Genomic DNA, 27,340 nt, shown 5'->3' on the forward strand with positions numbered 1-27,340 from the left:
CAGTGATGACCGGTGGGTCATCGAGCCTGATGGACAAAGGAGGGCCATTTTTTCCCCTTTTAATCCAATATGGCTGCCATACAACGTGACCAATGTCAGTTATTAATAAAATATTATTCATTAATAACAGTTAATAATAATAGGGTACAAGCCATCTTGTGATATGACAGGTGTGCGATTCCTTTTGCATTCCAAAGTCGATTTGTAAGCATTTTGTTACCTGCTGTGGTAAAATGCATATCGTTACCTTCACGTTTCACTTTTACAGTGTCGTACATCAACAGCCCAACTGGATTCTTTGCTGAAAACCTGTACGCCTCTCTGAAGGTGGGATACTTTATGTTGTATACGAAAGATGGGCTTAGGTGTCGTGCTTACTGATGGAAGTTCAATCTCTTACCTTTTGATGTGGATATTTGTCATTACAACATTGAATTTTCCGATATGTGTCTATTACTGGTAGTAATTACCATACCTGAGAACCTGAGCACAACTCCAGTTGAGGATGAACCACGTGGTGCTGGCTGCATGTGCTCACTACGAGATCGAGAGCTAATGGCCATGCGTCTATGTGTTGCTTTTTTGCAGGATGGTGCAAAGGAGAAGGTGTTGACACGAGTGATGGTGACACGGTGCGAGGTGGACATGCTTGACATCCGCAAGGAGTTTAAAAAACGCTTTGGGAAATCGCTTTACAGTTACATTGCCGTAAGCATACGCACCTATGCACCCTCCGCTGCGTGTGGTTTACACCAGGCAGGTGCGTTAAGGTCATCTTACTATAATTCACCAAATGTCTGTCTGTCCGTGTGTCCGTTCGAAGGTACCGCAAAAACGGCTCAATCGATCGCAACGATATTTTGGGTGGGTATTCCTGGGACCCCTGGGAGTAAAATAGGCTATATTGTTTTTCAATTTTCCAGGTTTTCCAAACACGATGGAATAATATTTACCGATATGAACAGTGATGTGGCTTTTATTGAAATTCTACAAATACTGTTTAGATTTTGATGAGAATTATGAACCTGCTGCGAACGCGGAAGTGGACAGATTACGCAATGCGCGGGTTTGATAATATCCAAATACAACCGTCATTCAATCGTGATGTTAAATCGTTAAACGTTAATCGTGCTAATCGTTTTGTTAAAGTATCAATTGATGATTGGAATTGAGTGAATACAATTACGATTTTGAATTCGTAATTGTATTCACCCAATCGTACGGAACTTCACATCAGGATTTAAATATTTGTTTATGTCACGAAAGATGTTAAAAGCTTATTTTTTAAATTAATGTTATTTCATTTGTGATTGGAGTTATGCTGTTTGGAATGAAAAAAGAGATATCGAGTTCAAGTGAATGACGAAATGACGTGACGGTTTTTACTTTCTAAACGTGAATTCGCGGATCGCCATATGCAGATTCGCCATTGACTGGGTATGGAACACACGTACCTGTTTGTTTGCGAACGGGTACGTTTTTCATGGAAGTCCTTCACGAACTTGCTGTCCATGTCTGACGTGCGACTCGAGGTGCCACAGGAATGTGGAATTTATTGGTTTCATGCTTTAGCATTCGCCGTTTCTGCATTGTCTGTTTGCTTCTGGCCTCCCACCCGTGCGTAGCACGGGTACCTCACTAGTTCAAGCAATTCAGCGATACCCAATCACATTAGTCTCTATACAATATGGCACAACTTCATTTCTATTGCGTTTATTTATCAATAATGACTAAAGCTGCTCCATGGATTCATACATGTGGTAAAGAAAACAAATTGATTGAAGACTTTTTTTCAACTCCTTTATCATCCTTCCACATGCATGATTCAGAGCAAAAGCAAGGGCGACTACCAAACCATCCTGCTGGGCATGTGCGGTGGAGATGATGTGTAACCTGCGGAGAGTTGGTGGTGCTCCAAACCTTCACCGCACCCATTCCTCCAAGCTGCCAAAACATTGCTTCGCCCGAGTATGGAGAGGGCCGTTCCGCTTTGATCTGTTATACCATTTTCCAAATAAAATGAAGCACTAAGCCGATTGTCTATTGAATGCTACAAACACATATGGCGGTCTTCGGGAGGAAAATACTTTTATTAAGGGAGTGAAGAGTGAATCAGATGTTTTTTTGTTTTTTTTAAGGCTAAAACGCAATGTGTATAATAGGGTGAAGCTTTGTGTATACACGTCGCTTCACATTCGATAAGGGCTCACGAGGCTGTGCACAAGATAGCATGTTCCTTTCATGTTATGCCGATCGCACCGGCGGACATAAATGTTGTCAATGGCACAAGCGAGTGTCCAGCCGTATACGAGGGGGTACACAAAGATGGGTTTGCACCAATTGTTCATCACTGCCACCCAGAGCACCTCACACGAGGCAGTTTCCACTGAGAATGAACGAGGAGGCACAAAATGGCCACCATTTTCAGGGCAGTTCAAAACATTTCAAAACAACCCGCCATAACACAAATTATTGCAAACAAGAAACAACAAGGTAAATAAAACGGTTATGTGGTGAATAGCATGTGGGGGAAGAGAAGGGATGGTGCTAAGCAACAACGGCCATGCCAGAAACCCGTTGCAGCAGCAAAAGGAAGGCAGGGCGTTGGTTTGTTTTTGTTTTTTCCTCCATATTGAAGCAGGCCATACATTTGACCTCAAAGCAACATACCGATGATGGTACGCCCAACAAACCTCATCACTCAGCCAAGTGGAAGAAAACGATTGGGAAGTCCAAGATTTTTGCGGTCGGAAAAGGACAACGCATATACGTCTCTCGAGGCGAAGGACGCTGGTAGAAGGCTCGGATAGTTGTGACGTTAAGAAGAAATGGAGTAAAAAGGAAATGCCAAATGTCTCGGTCCAACCTCAACATCTGTGATCAGCCGAGCTTGGCAAGGTGACGATACAGTGCCTGGACGTAGGTGAACACGGACTTTGAGTCAGGACGGCGGCCCATCACCACCATGTCCTCCACGTCCAGCAGTGGGTCACAGTCCGCTAAACGCCTGCAGAACATCGGAACGGATTGTATCGGAGAGGAAGCAGGTCAGACTAGACTGCATAAGCCACGAATGCCAGACTTCCGCCCCATTTTAATCTTGCACAGACACTAATCTCCATAGGCACTTAAAACCACCCAGAATTTGTACAACTTAAGAACTGACCCAAAAGGCACGCAGTGGACTAGAAAAAGTACGGCAAAGTCAAAACAAAAGGCAGTCCAAAAGAGAAAAAGACCTGACCAAAAGACACCAGGGCAAGCGACATGAAATACTCAAATTGACAAGAGGCAGAGGAAATAAAGAACAAGGTGGAAAACTATCACAGTGGAGGTTAGGAAACCTTGCCATGCATTCTTCACTCCGAATGAATAAAATGCCAAGAAATGGAAGTTAAGCCTCAGGGCAAGACAAAAGCACAATGGTAGTACAGGAAGGTTGAAGAGACTGAGGTCTGAAACAGAAGCGATCATTTTTCTGGCGTCCTGACCCTGCAGCACGGCGTGCTACCCCTCACCCCGGGCGGCCCTCAGGCCCGGCTCTTGATTTTGACCAGGCCTTTGTCGACGAGCGCACGGTAGAACTCCTGTATGTAGGTGTACACGCACTTCCAGTCGGGTTCCCGCAGTCGCACCATGTCCTCGACGTCCAGCAGCTGTGGGCAATCTGCCCGTTCCCTGTCCCCGGGCAAGGTGACGCAGGCGGCATGCAATGCATTGTGGAGCACAAGCAGGTGGGGAGGAAGCGTACATCAGAAAATGGGTGACAATGGACGGCATTGCGCGATGGACAACGCATTTCACAAACGCACCAATGAAGTGAGACAAGACGAGGTGAAAGAAGGGCGGTACAGCAAAGCAGGGCATACGACGAAGGAAACGTGAAATGAAAAAGGTGAGGGGTGGGGAACAGGCAGCATGCTGTGAGTACCACGTATTTGTGATCAAAATCCAGACCGTTTGTGACATGTGAGCCAATTGTGAACAATCCTCAGGTGAAACATGTGTGCGTGCCAACATGCTGTTCTAACAGTGCTTCACCCTGGTTAATGTGAGGATATTTTAACGTGGTGAACCCCTGCTGTGTGTCGTGTTCGTTATCTAACAATAGGGTACGAGTGTTGGTGACCGAACAACAGCATATGTTGATGGCCTGGTGGTGGTGGTGGTGGTGGTTGACTTACTCTGCAGTAGAGAAGGCGAGGTCAAAGTTGTGGCGACGGTCATGTGCGTTCAGGACATCAAAGGTGAAGGCATCGGGGTAGAAGTTGTGTACGAGGGCACAGAAAGCTAGGCCGTCACTCCAGCTCGAAGAAAAGTTTTGGACGTCAACACCCTAAGAGGTACAGGCAATGGCAGAGCTGCCTTCCCACTATAAAGGCCTTCAGTAGTAACCCTAAAAAAGTTGATTTTTCTATAGTGTGGGCACCGCATTCAGTAGCATCATCGAGCAAATTAAACAGTGAGTTGAGCAAGTATAGCAAAGTATAAACTTGAGAGCAAACAGTAACTTATGAACAATCTCGTGGAGCTTAACTTCAAATTCAGGAAGCTCATAACTGTTACATAAAAGAGAACGACTGCGGGACAGGATGGGACTGGCGGAAAGGGAATGAGCATGCCAACATTACTTAGGTGGATGGTACAAGGCCGACTGGGACCTTTTATTGCCGAAAATAAATAGTTCAATGGTTACATTTTGTGTCATGATATAGTCTTCCCTGAGAAAGTTGTACAGGAACTGACGACACGGGGCAAAGCATTCTGGTAATTCCAAGATGGTGGCCAACACAGAGAGGTCAAGTGAGCTGCTGTAAACTGGTGGATCGTTAAGTTCTTTGAAGGGGGACATCAGAACGGCTGGAGTTCACATGACATTTGTTGGTGCATGTTTAAAATTTTTTTTATTTGTGATACAAGGCTCATAGAGGAGCTTGTACATGTCACATGCAGGACAAAGGCAATAAACTGCACTTTAAAACAAATTACAAGGTCATGAGTAGGCAGACAACAAACTCTTAAATGTGTTCCATGCACCATGAGCCAGAGGTTCAAATGAGAACACAAACGAACCAATCCAATGCACCGGCCATCAACCTTCACGTAATTGCGAGTTCAAAATTTGGCCTCAAACTGTTGAGGATTCTCGAATAAAACCAACAGCTGTCACTCATGTAAATGTAAAACATGCGGAGCGGACAATTTTGAAAAATCACCTGATTATCTATACTAAAAGAGAGCCGTTTGTGTGTGTTTATGTGTGTGCGTGTGCATGTTTGTGTCGCCATTTTTCTCAAAGATGGCTAAACGGATCTTCTTCAAACATTCAGAGGATCAGGGAAGGGATTGTTTTCGGGGAAAAAAAAAATATATATATTTTGTTAAAAAACAATTCGATTTTTTGGGGATTTAAAAAAATCACTCTATAGTGCCTGAGCAGCGATGTGAAAGGTAATATTAAATGATCCCTGATTATTATGTGTGTGTGTGTGTGTGTGCAATATTATAATATTAACTATTAATTTTCCTTTAAGTGTGGGGAAGTGCTTTAGGCACCCACAAAAAAATTAGAAAAAAAAAATTTGACTTCTTCAAAACGCCAACGAGGTGAGAACATCACCGGGCAACGCCGGGTACTCCTGATAGATTTGTCCATCCATCCCTGTCATTTTCTGTTCACCGGGATATCATTACAGCCACAACATCCCGGCGTCCAACACTCAACCCATTCCGTCGCTTCGCTGACGGTAATTGAACACCATAACCCAAACATCTGACTATCTGACGTCCGTAGGCGATGAGCTGAATGCAGACGCTAAGCATTGGGATGACGGATTTGGTAAGGTGGTGGTGGAACAAGATGGCATTATATCTGGGACATTATTATGGTGTTTTGTCTAGAGCTAGGTCAGACATTTAACAGTGGTGTACTATTCATCACTCAATGAGAATTGCATTTTGTAACTTGAAATAAAAAACAATGTCAGATTCCTGGGAACATAAAACAAAACAAGCGTTACGCCTAGGTCCCCCGTCGGTGAAGTGATGTGAGTTGACAAAGTGGAAGACGCAGAAAACATGCTATGATATGATATTTCGCTCACAAGGTTCAGACATACATGGCGGCGGCCATCTTGGATTTTGACGTGGCCACCCAATTTTCAATGGCGTTCTTCCTTATGCCTAGATACACCCACACACCAGATTAGAAGTTGGTACTTCGCTTATTTTTCAAGATATTCATCTCACAAGGTTAAGACATACATGGCATCAGACATACATGGCGGCGGCCATCTTGGATTTTGACGTGGGTTGCACCCACACACCAAATTCGAATGCGGTCCTTCGCTTATGCACGCACGCACGCACGCACGCAAATACGCACGCCCGCACGCACGGACACACGGACGGAGGGGAAAGCCATAGTCCCCCTTTCGCTACGCTGTGCGACGGGGGATAATAAATAATAATCGTAAAATAATTAATTTCTTAGTACACCTAATAGCATACAAATGGCTAATAGCATACCTAAACCACCAGTATTTCATCCAAAACGTGTAACGTTTTGAAAATTAATGAAATAATCGAATTTTTAAAATAATTAATCGATTAATCAATAAATCTAAAATAACATTTATAGCCAAATCACTTGGTCATTGTCGTGTCCAAATATCAGCTTCCTAGCTCAAAAGGTGACTGAGATATTGCCCAGATGAGAAAGGAAATAAATAAGTACTTAATAAATTGATAATAAAGAAATAATCAATTAATTCATTCATTAAAAAATAAATGCTGTTTTTGCCAAAGGACTTGCTCACTATTGTGCCCAAATTTCAGCTTGCTAGCTCAAAGGATGGCTGAGATATCGCCCGGACAAACAAACAAGCAAGAAAGAAAACAAACAAGCAAACAAGACGACGTCTTGTGGAGCACGATACTTGCAAAATACGCCCCCCCCCCTTCGCCAAGAAAAAAAAATCCATTGATACAGCAAATTGTCCATTTCATCAAGATTAAAATTAACAATCTTGATCAAAGCTCAGGTCAATAGGAAGAAAATTGACGATTTTTCAGATGAAAATGATTTTGGAAGGTTGACCTTGAGTTGACCTTTGACCTTTTTACCTCAAAAATAGTTGGTTTCCCTATTTAGTGACAATGTGCAAATGCTGTTCAATTTTCAAGTCAATTGGATGAAAATTAACGGTTTTTCAGATAAAAAGTGATAATTTTGGAAGTTTGACCTTGAGTTGACCTTTGACCTTTTGACCTAAAAATAGTATGTTTCCCAATTTAGTGACTGGATATGCAAATGCTGTTCAATTTTCAAGTCAATCGGTTGAGAATTGACGGCTTTTTAGATGAAAATTGATGATTTATAAAATTTGACCTTAAGTTGACCTTTGATATTTTGACCTCAAAAATAGTTCATTTCCCAATTTAGTGACTTGATATACAAATGCCATTCAATTTTCAAGTCAATCGGATTTAAAATGGTGATTTTAGAAATTTGACCTCCAGATGACTTTTTTTATTTTATTTTATTTTATTTTATTTTTTTATTTTTTTATTTTTTTTTGTATACAAGATCGAGGCTCGTGAAAGAGCGAACATTAATCACACAGAAAGACAAACAGACACATAAAACAAATAACATCGGGAGCGGTAGACAAGATGGGGAGAGAGGGGGAAGGACACAAACACAACATTTGAGAGCAGGGACCGAGAGACATGGAGACATCGAGAGATCTGTGGGAGGGAGAGGGCTTTGGGGGGGAGGCATGTGAAGGGGGGTGGGGGGGGGGGTGGGAGAGGTATAAACATATGGACACTGCCAGGACTTCCAGGAAAGAAGTTGGAATTTCAAACAAGGTGGATCTGGGGTGAATTAGTGGGGGTAGAAAAGATCAAGGTTTTGGATGGGGGAAGATAAGAGATGGTGGTGAACAGCTGTTTTAAAGACCTGGAGGTAGGAGTGGGATTGAAGGGAGTGTGGGAGTTTGTTCCAGAGGCGGGAGAAAAGAGGAATGAAAGAGTGAAGGTGAGCAGAGAGCCTAGATTTCGGCAGTTTAACCATCAGAGGGTTGCTGGCAGATCTTGTGCGACCTGTAGGAATATTTGGGGGACAGAGCACAAAGAGAGAGCTGGGGGAGCAAGGCCGGAGAGGAGTCGGTAGAAGACAGAAAGACCACCTACCTGCCTGCGGTGAGTGAGTGAAAGGCCCTCAGAGATAGCTTCATCGCGGGAGATTCCAATGATTTTGAAAGCTTTGGATTCAACAGCGTGAAGCCGAGCCAGGTGTGAGGCAGGAGCACCAGCCCATAGGGGAGAACAGTGTTCCATTGAGCTGCGGATGAAAGCCTTGTATGTGGTGAGGAGCTCAGGTGTGCCGAGGAAGGACTTCGCACGACGGAGGATGCCCAGTCGGCGACTGGCTTTGGAGGCCAGCTTGGAAATGTGGTTTTCCCAAGAAAGAACATGGCAGATAGTGAGACCCAAAAGCTTGAGCGACAGAACTTCTTGGAGAGGATTGTTGAGAAAGTAGATGGGAGGGTTGTCCAGTCGATCTTTTCGGAGAGACATAGTAAGAGAGTGAGATTTGTCAGGATTGAAAGACATGTTCCACTTGTTTGACCAGTCTGTGATTTTGTCCAGGTCTTCAGAGAGTGAGGAGGCTGCAGACTGCTGATCTGAGGGAAGAGAAATGGAGCGGCAGAGAGTGGAGTCATCAGCAAAGAGATAGAGAGGATTTTCCAGAGAGTCAAAGAGATCATTGATAAAGACCAGAAAAAGCACAGGGCCCAGCACACTGCCTTGGGGAACTCCAGCCTGAACAGGAAGGGGAGATGAGAGAAATCCATTCAGGGCCACATGTTGACTACGACCAGAGAGGAAGTCCGCAAGCCATGCATGGAGATTTCCATGGATACCATAGGAGGAGAGTTTGGTGAGCAGAGCTGGGTGCCAGACCGTATCGAAGGCACGTGATATGTCAAGGGAGACAGCTCTGATTTCCTGTTTGGCATTGAGGACCTCCATCCGTTGTTGAGACAGCAGAAGCAACATGTCCAGAGTAGAGTGACCTGGTCTGAAACCAAATTGATGATCAGAGATCAAGCCATTGGAGAAGAGGAAAGATTTCATATCCGAAGCAATGATGGATTCCATGACTTTGCTGATAATTGGGAGCAGGCTGATTGGTCTGTAGTTGCAAGGATCTGTTTTTGCACCTTTTTTGTGTAAAGCGGTAATGTTAGCTGATTTCCAGGATGCTGGCAGATGACCTTGAGCAAAAGATAGGGTGAAAAGAACAGAGAGAGGGTGAGATAGAGCGGCAGAGCAGGATTTTAGGACCCGTGGGCTGATGCCGTCTGGTCCAGTTGCAGAATCAGAGTCGAGGTTTGACAAAAACTCCTCCACCTTGTCAGGAGAGAAGGACACAGAGTTCAGGAGCAGTTGGGTTCGACTGGGAAAGGTGGGAACAGAGAGAGATGGGTTTGGGACTAAGGATTTTGAGGCAAACACAGAGTTGAGGCATTCGGCTTTGTCACGTGCGATGTCAACTGTGTGGCCATTTGAGGTAAGGGAGGGGATGGAGGGGGAACAAACACCAGAAACGGATTTGACCAGACGCCACCAGGATTTGGAGGAAGGAGACAGGTTTGAGAGTTCATTCTTGAGTGAGGAGAGATAGTGCTTCCTGGCACTCCTGAGGGTAGACACACACTTGTTCCGAGCTTGGTGGAAGGAACTAAGATTGCCTTCAGTTGGATTAGCCTTCCAAGAGGCAAAGGCAAGTTGTTTCAGGGCAACTGCCTCACCACAAGATTCAGTGTACCATGGACGGGGGACGGGAAGGGTAAGACAACTGAAGGCGAGATGGGATAAATCTGTGCATGAGAGAGATCAGTTTGCTTTGGAAGAATTCCCAGGAAGAATTGATGTCAGAGGCAGTGGAGATGGGAGACCAATCCAGACGATTGATGGCTGCTTGAAGACCGTCCCAGTCGGCCTGAGTGAAATGCCAGACTCGTCGCGGCTGAGGAGGCTCTCTGAGAATGGCCAGAGAGATGTCCACTTTGACAAGTACATGATCAGAAGAACCGATTGGAGCAGAAGAAGAGCAGCAGACATTAGCAGGGAAGTTTGTCATAACCAAGTCTAGAAGAGAAGATACTCCATTGGCTGAGATCCGGGTCGGGAAATTGACAGATTGTGTCAATCCCAGTGAGTCACAGAAGTCCTTTGCTGAGGTGCCATGACTGGTGAGAGAGGAACCCACACCCAACCAGGTGGCATGATGACAGTTGAAGTCACCACATATGAGGAAGAGAGAGTTGGGATGAGTGGATAGAAGTTGGTCCATGTTGTCAGACAGTGAAATGTAGATGGAGTCATCACTGTTTGGGGGACGGTACAGAACACATATGAACAAAAGGTGGGAGTGGAGAGGAAGCCGTAGCCAGAGGTACTCCTGGGGGTGAGGAGGAAAGAGGGCAGTGCAAGGAGAGTGAGGAAGATAGTTTTTGATAAAGATAGCAACCCTACCTCCAGGACGAGGCTCAGGTCTATCATACCGGGGGAGGGAGTAGCCAGGAAGAGATATTAAGGAATCAGAGACATCTTGAGGGAGGAAAGTCTCTGTTAAGCAGATCAAGTCTGGATTGTCAGAAGCAACCTGTATGGAGAGATCAGTCAGGTTTGAGCGAAGGCCCCGGATGTTTGAGGTCCATACCGTTAATGAAGAGAGAGGGGGAGCATCAGGTACAGGACAGGGGAGGGGAGGAGTAGGGTAAGATGAAGGATGAGAGGGGGAGGTAGGGAGAGCAGTTGATAGTGTGTCAGATATTGCAGAAGAGTTCCAAGAAAGGGAAGGATGAGGAGGATGAAAGGTTTGATGGTGAAGGGATGAGGCACAGTGAGGGGTTGTATGAGGGGGGGGCAGAGGAAAGTAGAAGGTTTGGGGGGGTGGAGGTATGAGATAGAAGGGAGACGAAGTGGGGAGGAGGCAGCTTGGAGGAGGAGGGGGGAGGAGGGAGAATTGGAGAGGAATGGTACGGGGGGGAGAATTGAAAGGGAGGGGTTGGGGGGGAGTTTTGAAGGGGAGGAGTGAGGGGGGAGTTTAGGAGGGGAGGCGCAAGGGGGGAGTTTTGGAGGGAAGGGGCAAGGGGAAAGTTTAGAAGTGGAGGGGCAAGGGGGGAGTTTAGGAGTGTAGGGGCAAGGGGGGGGGATTTGGAGGGGAGGGGCAAGGGGAGAGTTTAGGAGGGGAAGGGCAAGGGGGGAGTTCAGGAGTGGAGGGGCAAGGGGGGGGATTTGGAGGGGAGGGGCAAGGGGGGAGTTTAGGAGGGGAAGGGCAAGGGGGGAGTTCAGGAGTGGAGGGGCAAGGGGGAGTTTAGGAGTGTAGGTGCAAGGGGGGGGGGGATTTGGATGGCAAGAGGGGAGTTTAGAAAGTGGATGATTAATGAAAGACGAACATTGATAACAAATTGGGTTTGTTGTGATTTTCAAGTTATCAATCCGATTCAGAACGATGGAGGAGGGATGGAATGAATGTGAATTTAGACCATGTAGTGAGGGAGACGTATAAAATATTGAATTTCTTTTTTTTAAAGTGGAATGAGTTGGAGAGGAAATTGAGAAAAGCCTTTTAAATAGGAAGAAAAACAGCGTGTTGTAATATACCACTGAATAAAACACAGAAGGGGAAAGGTTAAACATATTTAAATAATATTTAAACAGAACTGTGAACAATCTTCTATGCACAAAAATCTTTGACCTCAAAATCGATAGGCTTCTTAATTGGGACGACTTGTACAACTTGGTGAAGTTTCGTGACGATCGGTTTAGAATTGTGACCTGTAGGCCGGTGACAAACAGACAGACAAACAGACAGAACCACAAACGGAATGGACCAATATACTTGAAAAATCTTCGATTTTGCAAGTAATAAGAAACCGGAGTGAAAACTGAGTACTCCCTTTCAGCGCGCGTCATCACCGGGCCCCCTTCGGTGCCCGCCGATGACGCCATGCAGCGCCTGGAGATGGAATAGGAAAGGAGCGGTGTACAATATTGTTTTTTGGCGAATAAGTGTGTATACTAACAATATGTCGTAAAATTGAAGCTGGGGTTGCTCACAGTAAACAAAATGTTTCTGGAATACAAAAAGGTCAAATATTGACCGTCAATAAACGCTGTTATTGTACTGTAACATATACATTATACAAGTTATGTTGTTCAACTACCGTCGGCGAAGTGATGGGTTCAACGCTAGTACAACAAAATTGCAGAAGGAATTCATCAGTATTGGAAGCATGGAAATAATAATCCAATAGGATTAGTTCGTGCAACGTGGGTCTCAACAGAGCCCATGTGGCCTTTATAAAGCAGCTCCTGGAATGTTACCAGAGGGAGGTGATTTATTAAAGAAGATCGTGACATGTGCGAAGATCAGGGTGCTTCATTGTAGGCCTGAGTCAAAGCAAGTCTGCAGGTTGTTGAGACAATCTTGGCTCCCACCACCAAAAAAACCCCCAGGGTTCAGACATCAGACAGGAAGATCAAAGCAATCACATGTTTGGATGGTAACAGTTTCATTCACGTTGAATTTCTTGAGTGTGCACAAACCGTCGATGCACACCAATGATTTGATACACAACCAAGTGAGGTCATGCTAGATCAGCTGTTTAAGGAACAACTTTGCTCGTCAGAGAGAGACGTCGCTCAAACGGAGAGGTTGGGGAGTTGTAAATTATCCTCCCCTTCTCCACTACAGTCCAGACTTTCCACATTCTGATTTTCCATATCTTTGGACCACTCAAAGAACATCTGATAAAGACATCAACGCACTCATCCTGAAATGGCTGTGTACCCGTTGCGAAGGTCTCGATGCAGACAGGTGATAGTGCATCAACAGGACAAGCGTGCACACAGGATACCTTGAGAAATAGGTGAAGTTTCCTCGAATCCACACTGTACCGCTTGTTTTTCAAGAATAAAAATTCCACACCAACCTTGAACTACCCTCTTAAAATAAAACCATCATAGCCCCATTTGATGTACCCACTCGGATTGTTCGTTTAAAAATGGCTCTGACGAAGAATCCAATTCGAAAGGTGACTGCAACCCGCAGGGATAAACAAGAATATCATTCACAATCTGGAGAATTGTTGATGCATCCATTGCTCCGGAGAAAGAGCTCGATTTGCGGATGCAAATTGAAACCATCCAAAACCTTGATCTCTTCTACCCCCGTTAATTCATCCCAGATCCACTTTTTTTTTGAAATCCCGACTTCTTTCTTTCCTGGGAGTTCTCGTAGTCTCCATGTGTTTTATACCTTTCCCACCCCCTCCCTTCCCTTCCCATGCCTCCTCCCCCAAGCCCTCTCCCTCCCATGGATCTTCCGTTGTCCCTGTTCTCTGCTGTTGTACTTGTGTGCTTCCCTCTCTCTCCCCATCTTGTCTCCCGCTCCCTTTATTGTATGTTTTATGTGCCCGTTTGTCTTTTTTGTGATTGATGTTCGCTCTTACATGAGCCTCGATCTTGTATACAAAAACAACAACAAAAAAAACCCAGCTTTTTACATTCTCTCCCCCCCCCCCCTCCCCCACCCCCCGCCCCTCGTGGTTGTTATGCTGATGTCAAATGCGTTGGGGGTCTCCTGGTGCCAGTGGTGTTTCAGTTCTGCTTGTTATCGGATCATTTTCCTTTGTTTCTCATTGCACTTGCACCGAGAAGACCGTCTGGAGGGACGTCCAAATGAGCTCAACTTCCTGCTCCAAAGCAAAGTGAAATAAAATGGTGGCCCAGGCAAGACCAGACCGTTTATATTTTAGCCTTAGTAATATGAATTACCTAACAAGGAACCACAACGCCATTCAGCTCATCAATCCTGCGCAGACTCCAAACATTACGCCACCTAGTCTGATTAAAACTTTTAAAATAGTTTTTTTCCAATATCAATAAAACGGTATATTTAAAATCTTGGACTTGGCGTATTATTCTGCTCGTGTATCTCATCGTTGCTCATTTTTGCGCATTCCGCAGGTACATGATGAAATCGGTAAACATTTAAAATTCCAGCATGGCTTGGAGACTCACTCAGCAACGGCTGCTCAGTGCTGCTTCGGGCATGGATATGGCAGAAACATGTCAGCATCATAACGAAAATACAATTTAAAAATCCACCCTGATGCCATCGAACATGGCTTGCCATTTCCATGGTGTAAGCCTCAGGCCAAAACGAGGCTACGCGATAGAAATGGAGCCAGTAGCACAAGTCCTCGGAACATTTTCCCTCAGCACGACGGGAATCCTAGCACCTCAACATGTCGAGGACCTCTTAGATCATAGAAGTTTAAAAGGAGCAAAGGTGCATACTTACGAGGGATTGAAATTGTTCAAAAAAGTACTTAAAATATTTGCAAAAGATTACGAAAACAAACAAGAGCAATCAGAGATTGTAAACCCTCACCAGGATGTATTTTCAGTGGTTTTTTAAGGCTTTTGTGTTAAAACAAATATGGCGGCCGAACGACGTGGCCGATGCAATCGTTATATTTTTTTCTAAACTAATTTATTCCTAGATTATGCTCAAGAAATTTCATCTTGATCAGATGAAGTTTTGTACTTGTCGAATTATGATGTCATAATAGAGGCACCTATGACAGTATGACATCATCATTAACACATTTTATTCCCCATGGAGAGTACTTTACAATGAGCCATGTCTCAATTTTTTCTATTCAGCACTTTCGGAGATATAGAGGTACAAAGTTTTTTGGTTTTTCCAAGATGGCGGCCGAACTACGTGACATATGACGTAGTAATTATCATGAAAAAATTCTACAGGTGGAGTTGCACATATGGTGAAAATTTCCTGTCAATCGGACCAACGGTTGCAGAGAAAATCATATTTATTCTGTGCGGACAGACAAACAAACACAAACAAACAAACAAACAAACACAAACAGACAAACAAACTGACTCAAATGCAATATGGTTGTAGTGAAAATGTATCAAAGTTGAACCCAGGTGTGATGCTCACTTAAACCGCTGAGAGGCGTCTATAAGACCTCGGACGTCCGCGACTCTGGGCCACTCCTGCGACATTATACTATGACATGTAGACTTGAATGGTACATACCCGCACATATTCTGGGCTTGCTTGCATTGACTAATATTATCGATCCTTCCTATATGATGCCAAGATCCTGATATATATTGCATGATTGTATTTTACAGGATGATGCCAAAGATCTGATTGTTATTAAACCTACCTATGGGACAAAGTTGTGGACTTGATTGATTTTCACAACACTTAATAACAATCAGTCTTGCCGTCCACTCGAGGACAAGAGGAGAACATGGCGGGACACAGGACGATCCAGGTGCCGCAATTTGCAGCCGACCCACAAGCAGTGGATTCGGGCTCGGAGCTGACGCATTGGCTCAAGACACTGGATAATCAGTTCAAAGCCCAGGATGCCGTTGTCACTGAAAAAATGAAACTGGACGTACTGCAGACTAAAGTACACCATAACGTCTACAGGAGCATCGAACAGTGTACAACGTACAATGCCGCTGTGGCAGAGCTAAAACGAATTTACATTAAGAAACGGAGTGTGGTGTATTCCAGGCATCTGCTCGCAACGCGGAGTGAACAGCCCGCTGAGACGATAGATCACTTCGCCCAAGAGCTGCGACGTCTACTTGCAGACAGTACTCCCGAGGTACGCACTCATGAGCAAGTCCAAGATGATCTTGTCCGAGATTCTTTTGTCTCTGGGATCAGCTCGTCAACTATCAGAACCAGACTTTTGGAAACAGCGGACCTGACGTTCACGGAAGCTCTACGGCTGGCACACGTATACGATGAGGCCCGGGAGCAATCTAACGCCTATGATCACACACGTGTCGTTGCGGAGGCTTCTCAACACGCGCGACCGGAGAGAGCTACCGCCGAGGATATGGGAGCGGACTCGACCACACTAGCGGAACCCCTGGCCGCTCCCGAGGAGGACCCGGATTCCGGCTTGGCGGCAGCTGCGGCGGCTAGACCAAAGCCTGTACGAAACACTACGTGTTACTTCTGCGGGAATCGACAACATCCCAGGTCTGCGTGTCCGGCTCGGGAAGCGATATGCCATTTGTGTTCGACAAAAGGACATTTTGCAAAGGTTTGCCGAAAGGCTGCGCGGGGCAAATGAACTCGCGCGACCCTGAATGGGCTTATCGCCGAGCCAACGGGCCGAGCACAGAGCGGGGCGCCTCACCCGGCTTTGATGAGCGGCGCTCCTCCTCGTGGGCCCCTGGCTGCATGCTCGACCTTGGTGAGATACATCGGGCCGCCAAAACAAGTGGCGCTAACACGACCGAACGCGGAGCGACCGTCCTTGGCTGGTATCCGAACGTCTCATGATGGCTTTGAGACTCATCGCGCGACTCTAGCGCCATCCGAAGGCTGCTCGTACGAACTACAAGCTCTTGCTTCAGCACGTGAAACGACAGTTGGCTTCGACCCTTCTCGCATGACACGAGCACCATCCGATGGCTGCTCGTACGAACTACAAGCTCCTGCTTTGGCACAGCAAACTACGCGCTTGGCACGAGCGCCCTCCGGAGGCTGCTCGAACGGCCGGAAAACTGCAGCCGGCGTTTTATCTACACGCGAGGCGCGATCATCTCGCTCGGATGGCTCAATACCTGCCGGTCCACCCGGCCTTGCTCAGGCCATTATTCCACTTATGATCGAAGGCATTTTTGCACGGGCTTTAATCGATACGGGGTCCACAGATAGTTGTATTGATCATCGACTGGTGCGTAAACATGGATGGCCGGTCCTTGGGACAACATGACGGATCTTTATGGCCTCCCAAGGGCTTAGGCTCAGCACAAAAGGGGAATGACGATTGAAGCTTGTGATAAAGAGACGCATGTTTCCAGATGTACATCTCATGGTCTTACCTGCCCATTCGCCTGTTTTCAGAGGGCTATGGACGACCTCATTGCCAAGGAGAACTTGACAGATGTCTTTGTATATCTGGACAATCTTACGGTTTGTGGGCATGACCAGGGGCATCACGATGCTAATCTGAAGCGCTTCCTCGAGGTTGCGCAGAGGTATCGCCTAACCATGAATGAGGCTAAGTGTCGTTACTCCATGCGCACGATAGATCTTCTGGGGTACACCGTGACCCACGGCTCTGTTGCTCCAGATAAGGAGCGTCTGCGACCTTTGCTCGATATGGCCCCGCCCTGCGATCAAGCTTCGCTGAAGCGTGCTCTCGGGCTGTTCGCCCATTATTCTAAGTGGGTGCAAAATTTCTCTGTGAAACTCCGCCGACTTGTGGCCTGCGACACGTTTCCCCTGAGCCCAGCCGCCTTGGCTGCCTTTAGGGGCCTTAAGTCCGACATAGCTGGCGATCGACGACATAGCTGTGGCAACGATCGACGAGAGCAAATCTTTCGTCTTAGAAAGTGATGCCTCGGATCATGCGATAGCGGCGACTCTCTCCCAGGGGGGGGCACCCTGTGGCTTTCTTTTCGCGGACTCTCACCTCCGCTGAGCGGAGGCATTCGTCTGTCGAAAAGGAAGCGTACGCGATCGTCGAGTCGATTCGGCGATGGCGTCCGTACTTGCTTGGGCGATGCTTCCAAATCATCGCGGACCAACAAAGCGTGGGGTTTATGTACGACACCTTACATGCTCAACGCATTAAGAATGAGAAAATCACTCGCTGGCGTATCGAACTCGCCGACTTCTGCTACACCATCAAATATCGCCCGGGGAAGGATAACCTGGTCACCGACGCCTTATCGAGGCCGGGTACGTGCGCGGGTCTCATAACTTTGGAGGGTCTGCATGCTTTGCACGACACTATGTGTCATCCTGGGGTGACGCGTTTCGCTCATTTTGTGCGTCGTGGTAATCTGCCGTACTCGGTTGAGGACATCCGCCGGGTCTGCCGCGACTGCGCTGTATGTGCGGAACTCAAACCGCGTTTTTACAACCCTCCCATGGGGAAGCTGGTCAGGGCTACTAGACCGTGGGAGAGATTGGCGATGGATTTCAAAGGACCGCTGCCGGTGTCGAGTAACTCTCGTTATCTGCTCACTATCGTTGCTGAGTACTCGCGATTCCCTTTCGCTTACACGTGCGCAGATATGATGGCTGCCACAGTCATACGGTGCCTGCAGAATTTGTTTTCTATGTTTGGTTATCCGGCCTACGTGCATACAGATCGGGGAGCGGTGTTCCTGTCCCAGGAAGTGAGGTGCTTCTTGCTCCAAAATAATGTCGCTTCGAGTTACACCACTCCGTACAGACCACAGGCGGATGGGCAGCGAACCGCACGAATGCTTCAATGGGATCATATGGAGGGCGGTCATGCTAAGCCTCAGGACCCTCGGCCGGGGCCTAGATAAATGGGCTTGGTCGCGACCCGCGGCGCTGAACTCGATCAGGGCTCTACTATGTACGGCCACCAACCAGACTCCTCACGAAAGACTGTTCCACGACCCTAGAAGCTCGGGTAGTATCCGATCTTTACCCATTTGGCTCGCTGAGCCGGGGCCGGCCTATCTCAAACGTGCGGTTCGCACGAGCAAGTACGATCCCTTAGTGGATAAGGTGCAGGTACTCCAGGCTAATCCCGAGCATGCTCGTGTGATGACGGCAGATGGACGTGAGTCCACTGTCTCCGTACGCCATCTCGCCCCTTGTGGGGTCATCGACCCTTATAGGGATATCGACGAACCGATCTACGAGTCTATGGACTCTCCCGAAGCTCCCCCTATGGAGCATCTGCCGTCCCTCCTTTCGCCAGATACACCCCTGCCTGAAGGCACTGAGGTGCCCCCTCCGACACCTGCCTCCAGTGGCTACTCCGATGCAGGGGACTCCGGGCTTGGGGATGTCGTACCCGGTAGTTTCTGGACCCGTGCTGGCAGGGTAATTCGCCGCCCTGACCGCTACGGATGGACCGACTGACATGGATTGACATCACCGATCAATTAATGCTGACGCACGCTTGATTCCTGCCTAGCGGCAGTGTAGTTCTAACGGCGGGGAGAATGTAGTGAAAATGTATCAAAGTTGAACCCAGGTGTGATGCTCACTTAAACCGCTGAGAGGCGTCTTTAAGACCTCGGACGTCCGCGACTCTGGGCCACTCCTGCGACATTATACTATGACATGTAGACTTGAATGGTACGTACCCGCACATATTCTAGGCTTGCTTGCATTGACTAATATTATCGATCCTTCCTATATGATGCCAATATCCTGATATATATTGCATGATTGTATTTTACAGGATGATGCCAAAGATCTGATTGTTATTAAACCTACCTATGGGACAAAGTTGTGGACTTGATTGATTTTCACAACAATGGTGAAAGGGTAATAAATGCCTCAGGCGAGGGTAATAAATAAATAAATCTAGAACGACACTCGTACAACACATAGTCTTGACTCTGACATTCATTCTGAACAAAAATTCCAATTCTTACCTGAACACGCTACTGTGGCCCACTTCTATTATGGCCCGTGTACCCATATCATCCATGCACCCAATTATGTCATAGTTTTTCGGCATGGGTTATGAACTTCGTAAATTTAATTCTTCACTCACATCGGGTCATAGATCAGATACAGTATATGAAGTTTCAGATTTTTAGAATAAATATTTCAATTCAACCAATTATTGCTGGAATACCACTTCACCATCACCCCATTTACCTCATGGGGAGTTCTGCCCAACTTTGACAAAAGGAAGCAAGTTACAAAACATGTTTGGTCTACTTGCTTCCTTTTGTTATTGTAAATCATTCATGGCTGCTATTTGCTTCCTTTTGACATGACATGGCAAAGCTAAAATAAGAACCATATTAGAAAAATCTGTGTGCCAGTGGATGCCACTTGCTTCCATGATGTGATTGAGCTACTCAACCCATTTTTCTCAGCTGTCACTTGCTGCCATTTTTCAAAGGTGGGAAAAGTTGATGACGTATGCCAAGTTTAAATTTTTTTCATTGAGCAGTTTCAGAGAAAATGATGTCCAATTTTTTCCCTTTAATCCAATATGGCTGCCATACCATGTGACCTATGACTTAAAGAGTTAGCAATAAAGTATTCTCCATGTGGAGTCCCTCCTATCTATATTATAATAGCCGTAGATGATTCTGTCTGTCTGTCTGTCTATCTGTTGGGTGTCTGTCCGGGGTGTGGCTTACTCGGTTTGCAGAGTAGCTCCACCCATAGCTCCACCCATTCTGGGAGTGGCTATAAACAAATATCCACCATTTTATTAACTCGCATAGCTTTGAGTCCTGTTTTGTAGGCCCGTGGTGTCTTGCTCTCCCCCAGTTTTATTTCAAATCAAATTCGATAAATCATTTCATTTTTCACAGTCGCTAACATAGTTTTAGACTCGGTTGAAAAAAAACGGGAAGAAAATCCGATGAAAGTTGCCGTTTATAGAACGAAATGAATTCTCAAAGGCCTGTAACTTCAAGGCCATTGAGTCTCTCTCACGCCTTTATCTCCAATCTAACTCACCATATGATTTCATTTTTATCGATGGTTTTAGAGTCGGTGTCAGCAATAATTGAGAACATTCCACACACGCGGGAAAATGCAGAGATATATTTTTAAAAATCGCGTCATGGTGTATCATACACCGCCCAACATGACACCGCCGGCAATGTGTCGATATATATTAAAAATTCGCTTTTGCTTTTCCGTTATGATATATTACTATTTCGTTTGATGATAGTCGTCACAAAAACGTCAACAATGATGCCGACATATATTTCTTCGTTTTTATTTCATTCAACATATTAGCCGGAAGTAAAATATGTTTCAGGAAATTACCGAGAGATATTTCTTCGTTTTTTTTATTAGTTATGTGCGCATACACTTTAAATAGGTTTATTTGAAATCTTTAATTTTCCACAAACATTCCACACACGCGGGAAAATGCAGAGATATATTTTTTAAAATCGCGTCATGGTGTATCATACACCGCCCAACATGACACCGACGGCAATGTGTCGATATCTATTTTAAATTCGATATATCATTTCATTTTTCACAGTCGCTAACATAGTTTTAGACTCGGTTGAAAAAAAACGAGAAGAAAATCCGATGAAAGTTGCCGTTTATAGAACGAAATGAATTCTCAAATGCCTGTAACTTCAAGGCCATTGAGTCTCTCTCACGCCTTTATCTCCAATCTAACTCACCATATGATTTCATTTTTATCGATGGTTTTAGAGTCGGTGTCAGCAATAATTGAGAACATTCCACACACGCGGGAAAATGCAGATATATTTTTTAAAATCGCGTCATGGTGTATCATACACCGCCTAACATGACACCGACGGCAACGTGTCGATACATATTAAAAATTCGATATATCATTTCATTTTTCACAGTCGCTAACATAGTTTTCGACTCGGTTGAAAAAAAACGGGAAGGAAATCCAATGAAAGTTGCCGTTTATAGAACGAAATGAATTCTCAAACGCCTGTAACTTCAACTTCAAGGCCATTGAGTCTCTCTCACGCCTTTATCTCCAATCTAACTCACCATATGATTTCATTTTTATCGATGGTTTTAGAGTCGGTGTCAGAAATAATTGAGAACATTCCACACACGCGGGAAAATGCAGAGATATATTTTTAAAAATCGCGTCATGGTGTATCATACACCGCCCAACATGACACCGACGGCAACGTGTCGATATATATTAAAAATTCGCTTTTGCTTTTCCGTTAAGATATATTACTTTTTCGTTTGATGACAGTCGTCACAAAAACGTCAACAATGATGCCGACATATATTTCTTCGTTTTTATTTAATTCAACATTATTAGCCGGAAGTAAAATATGTTTCAGGAAATTACCGAGAGATATTTCTTCGTTTTTTAAAATTAGTTATGTGCGAATACACTTTAAATAGGTTTATTTGAAATCTTTAATTTTCCACAATATAATTTACTTGCCATTTATCATTTGATGATTACGAGACAAATTCCTCTTGAGGATCGTGACAATTCATGCGCTGCGTGGAAACTTCTATTTCCAAAATGAATGAGACGATCGATGAAGAACGCAGACTTGAACAGGATGCAGCAAGAAAACGAATGAGACGGGCGAACGAGTCCATCGACGAACGTCAATGCAAACTTGCGGGGTCACCCGTGGGAATCCCACGGGCATGGATGTGTGTGACATTTCGACATATTGAGTTAGATGCTGCACATTCATTTTTACAAAATGGTTACTGGCAAGTCATCAGATCCAGAAATGGTGTAAAAACCACCGTTTAGAGGCCATTTTTCCCCGCAAAGCGGGGGTTGGCCTTTTCGGGGACCGTGGTAGTTGTTGTTTTTTTGTCCCCTTTTTGAAGCAATGTTTTACGGCCGGATGCCCTTCCTGACGCCAACCCTTTTTGCCGCCTTCAACGACAAACAGGGAATTACCAGTGAACTGGTACTCAATTAGCCGACCTCGGAAGGATGACAGGCTGAGTCAACCCCCCTGGCATTAATTCGGCGATCGACCGAGATTCGAACCCAGGATCCTAAGCCGGCACCCTAGCCGCTAGCCCAACACCAGAAATGGTGTCATGAACACAATTTATTTACGCACAAGCACAAAAGCAAGACGGGCCGATTTCCGATTCCGACGGGCCGACGGGCGAGACGGGCCGATTTCCGATTCCGACGGGCCGATTTGGAGCAAGAAAAAGAACGAGACGGGAGAAAAAGGAGAGAAACGAGACGGGGAAAGCCGATTGGAGAGGCGAGTGAGGAGCGATTGGAGAGGAGTGTGAGGCGCGATTGGAGAGGAGTGTGAGGCACGATTGGAGAGGAGTGTGAGGCGTGATTGGAGAGGAGTGTGAGGCACGATTGGAGAGGAGTGATTGGAGGGGAGTGTGAGGCACGATTGGAGAGGAGTGTGAGGCACGATTGGAGAGGAGTGTGAGGCGCGATTGGAGAGGAGTGTGAGGCGCGATTGGAGAGGAGTGTGAGGCGCGATTGGAGAGGCGTGTGAAGGATTGGAGAGGAGAGGAGTGTGAGGGATTGGAGAGGTGAGGGATTGGAAAGGAGAGGGATGTGAGGGTTTGGAGAGGAGAGGAGTGCTAGGTGGAGAGAGGAGAGTGTCAGGTGGAGAGGAGTGAGGGGTCACATATTATGTGAAATAACTAAATTCACACCATTTCTGGATCTGATGACTTGCCAGTAACCATTTTGTAAAAATGAATGTGCAGCATATAACTCAATATGTCGAAATGTCACACACATCCATGCCCGTGGGATTCCCACGGGTGACCCCGCTAGTGTATAATGTTTCGCATCGATTGGACAAGCAGTTGTAGAGAAAACCATTTTTAAGGTGAAAATATATAGACTCTGTCTCTCTGTCTCTGTGTCTCTCTCTCTCTCTCTCTCTCTGTCTCTGTCTCTCTCTCTCTCCCTCTGTCTCACTGTGTCTCTCTCTGTCTGTCTGTCTCTCTCTGTATTTGTCTGCCTCTCTCCCTCTGTCTCACTGTGTCTCTCTCTGTCTCCCTCTGTCTGTCTGTGTGTGTGTGTGTGTGTGTGTGTGTGTGTGCGTGTGTACGTGTGTGTTTGTCTCTCTGTATGCAATAGTCTCACATCACCTTCGGGGTGAGACAAACTAGAAGGTACTTGGTGGAGTGCATACATCCGACAGGTAGAACAGTTTACGTTTTGTCTCCCAATCTTTCGTTTTCGTCGACGATGATGATGATAATCCCAATGATAGACCAGAACCAAAATCGAATCAATTTGTCCTTGTCACACACCTAACCTGTCCACCAAGTTTGGTCCAAATCTGTCCATAAAGTTTTGAGATATACTCCTGACAGACAGACAAACTAAGTCAGACAGGGGTAAAAACATAACTTCTGTCCACCTTTGATGTTTTCGGTAAATGCAGCGACCTTGTACAACGCACGAGAAGCGAGTTATCCAAGGAAAAGGCCGACACATTGAATAAACCCACAAGCTTCTGAATCGCCTCGCTGCATAGAAACAAATGCTGAACCCTGGCCTCGATTCATGACTATTTTTGTGAAAATCCTTTTACATTTGTAGCAGGTGTTTGACAATGAAAATAAAATAACACAAAATGAAACAGGTGAATCGGGTGGGAAGGCTCATTGGTTGCTCGGCGGTGAAAAAGGAAACGTCCGAATAAGCCCCGCCCACCCTTGTGTGTTCCAATGAATAATCTTCTTCAAAAAGACCAAAAGGTGTGCGCTCTTAAATCAAATGACTATTGGGGTTATTATAAGGTACATGTTCATCTTCCAAGGACATGCATTCAGACAGAGGTTCTATTTCATACAAGGTGCTTCACCAATAACAATAATTCTAAGCATCGGTGTTTTGAGTCCATTTGGATGAATAACGGATATAATAATTATTATTGTTATTATTATAACTGTTTATACAAACTAGAGCTATCGTACGAGTCGAGAGCATGTGATGCAAAATAACCTGGTAACCACGGGTCTTGGCACGGCACCAGTCGAGCAACATCTGCTTGATGGTGCTGGCGTTGGGTACACCAAAGCTCGCTGCCCTCTGTACCTTCACCACAGATGGACCCTTTGGTTTCCTGGAAACGGGAAGAGAGATGCCATTCGTGTTCAGCACCCCTGGACCCAATTTTCATTCCGGAAAGATGGAATGGTTCGAACCATCCGGAATAAAAGTGTCCAACTTCTCATCATGCATTTTGAACCCTTCAACACGATGACCTTTAAAGCAGCTTCATCTTTTGCTGGCATTTGCAAGATAGGAAAAAGAAGAAGAAGAAGAACAAGAAGAAGAAGAAGAAGAAGAAACAATCCACTCTTTACAAACACGATAAATTCAAAGAGGAACAAGTCAGAAATGGAAAGCAAATCTAAAGGCAAGAATAAACATTTCAAATCCCATGAAGTGCTGAGTACCCTGGTACGAGTGGCTAAAACCATGGGATTTGATCCATTCAATGTCCAAGGGATTGAGCCTGGTGTTGGCTTAGCGGTTAGGGTGCGGCTTGGGATCCTAGGATCCTGGGTTCGAATCCCGGTCGATCACTGAATTAACGCCAGGGGGGTTGACTGAGCCTGTCATCCTTCCGAGGTCGGCAAATTCCTTCCACCAGTTCACTGGTGATTCCCTGTGTGTCGCAAGAGGCGACTAACAGGGCTGGTGGCAGGAAGGGCATCCGGCCATAAAACATTGCTTCAAAAAAGGGGATCACGGTGCCCAAAAAACGCCAATCCCTGCTCTGCGGGGAAAAAATGGCCTCCAAATGTGGTTCAATGTCCAAGAGATTCCAGAATTTTTAAACCATCGGCAGTGACAGCCCGGCTAAAATTATACCCGACAGAAATAAAACGTGAACCAGAGCGATGGAGGTGGGAATGACACTTTCGAGGATTGTTATGGTAATTGTTATATTAAAAAGAGAAGCCTGGTAAAGGAAAACATGAAAACCGTTACAAAACTGTCTGTCTGGATCAGGATAAAGCTCACCCGCCGCTCTCCCGCTCCAGTCTCTCCACCAGTGCTTGGCGTGCTTGGTTACCAGAGCTCCGTGGGGTCGACAGAGTCCGTGGCAATAATACGTCTCTGCGCTTCGGCGTCACATCTTCACGGTCAAATATGCTACGGGTGATGGGCAAGGAGAGAGTCGAGAACAGAAAATAAATGTAAAACACATGCACATGCACACAAGGGTGGCACTAAAATAGGGGTAAAATTTCAAACACATCAAAATGATGGTCTTACCATTCAAAGTGGTTCCACTTATTGTAGAAATCACACACGTAAAATATTATGCAAATCGTATAATATTTAGGGGTTGCTCACCGCTCACCAAGGCATGTTGCGGTGAGCATACAATACAAAATTATATAATTACATACAATTATATAATAATATTATAATTACATTATTATGTCCATACAAATTACATAACAAACTGCAACATAGACAAATATAATCTGATCATTAATAATTCATAAACTTCAAAAATAATGAACATAAATCACTGGGATGCTCGAGGATGCATCACCATACATCACTGGGATGCTCGAGGATGCATCACCATACATCACTGGGATGCTCAACGATGCATCACCATACATCACTGGGATGCTCGAGGATGCATCACCATATATCACTGGGATGCTCAAGGATGCATCACCATATATCACTGGGATGCTCGAGGATGCATCACCATACATCACTGGGATGCTCGAGGATGCGCCACCATACATCACTGGGATGCTCAACGATGCATCACCATACATCACTGGGATGCTCGAGGATGCATCACCATATATCACTGGGATGCTCAACGATGCATCACCATACATCACTGGGATGCTCGAGGATGCATCACCATACATCACTGGGATGCTCGAGGATGCATCACCATACATCACTGGGATGCTCAACGATGCATCACCATACATCACTGGGATGCTCGAGGATGCATCACCATATATCACTGGGATGCTCAAGGATGCATCACCATATATCACTGGGATGCTCGAGGATGCGCCACCATACATCACTGGGATGCTCGAGGATGCATCACCATACATCACTGGGATGCTCAACGATGCATCACCATATATCACTGGGATGCTCAAGGATGCATCACCATATATCACTGGGATGCTCGAGGATGCGCCACCATACATCACTGGGATGCTCGAGGATGCATCACCATACATCACTGGGATGCTCGAGGATGCATCACCATACATCACTGGGATGCTCGAGGATGCATCACCATACATCACTGGGATGACGGTTTATAGCTGGGCCGAGATTGGACATTCCAAGTGTCCTGCAGCACTTTCCACAATTCATCCCAGATCCAGACAAAAAGTGCAATACAGCAGCACCGGGTAATGAATTTGTGAAGTAACTTTAGAATTACTATGGATTACTTTGCAGTGATTACCTCGGTCACCTAAGGTGGACGGAGGTTATGTTTTCACCCCTGTCTGTCTCTGAGCAGGATATCTCAAAAAGTTATGGACGAATTCGGACGAAACTTGGTAGATAGATTGGGTGTGTGACTAGACAGGTTGGGTGTGCGACTAGACAAGATGGGTGTGTGACTAGACAGGTTGGGTGTGCAACTAGACAGGTTGGGTGTGTGACTAGACAGGTTGGGTGTGTGACTAGACAGGTTGGGTGTGTGACTAGACAGGTTGGGTGTGTGACTAGACAGGTTGGGTGTGTGACTAGGCAGGTTGGGTGTGTGACTAGGCAGGTTGGGTGTCTGACTAGGCAGG

At 45.7% G+C, this 27,340-nt stretch overlaps 2 protein-coding genes across 10 annotated transcripts in view; one reads left to right on the top strand and one right to left on the bottom strand.

The window, feature by feature from the left end:
* LOC137439923 (annexin A2) overlaps positions 1-2,031 on the top strand; it is a 55,527-nt gene extending 53,496 nt beyond the window's left edge. Inside the window, exons 11-13 of the mRNA XM_068136177.2 lie at positions 269-327; positions 589-708; positions 1,830-2,031. Of these exons, the coding sequence (XP_067992278.2) occupies positions 269-327; positions 589-708; positions 1,830-1,892 (242 nt within the window). The 3' untranslated portion in view covers positions 1,893-2,031. The remainder of the gene's footprint in view (positions 1-268; positions 328-588; positions 709-1,829) is intronic.
* The window catches only part of LOC137439922 (uncharacterized), a 206,586-nt gene continuing 180,943 nt past the window's right edge, over positions 1,698-27,340 (bottom strand). For 5 of the 9 annotated variants that reach the window (XM_078768270.1, XM_078768271.1, XM_078768267.1 and 2 more), the window contains 4 exons: positions 25,563-25,694; positions 24,534-24,654; positions 4,185-4,336; positions 1,698-3,678 (listed from right to left, as the gene is read on the bottom strand). In XM_078768270.1, coding sequence (XP_078624396.1) covers positions 3,531-3,678; positions 4,185-4,336; positions 24,534-24,654; positions 25,563-25,694 — 553 coding nt within the window. In that variant the 3' untranslated portion in view covers positions 1,698-3,530. The remainder of the gene's footprint in view (positions 3,679-4,184; positions 4,337-24,533; positions 24,655-25,562; positions 25,695-27,340) is intronic. The other 4 variants (XM_078768272.1, XM_078768269.1, XM_078768274.1 and 1 more) reach the window with 3 other exon arrangements.

The sequence above is a fragment of the Myxine glutinosa genome, chromosome 14 (assembly GCF_964187855.1).
Source record: "Myxine glutinosa chromosome 14, kmMyxGlut1.1, whole genome shotgun sequence".
Classification (NCBI taxonomy): domain Eukaryota; kingdom Metazoa; phylum Chordata; class Myxini; order Myxiniformes; family Myxinidae; genus Myxine; species Myxine glutinosa.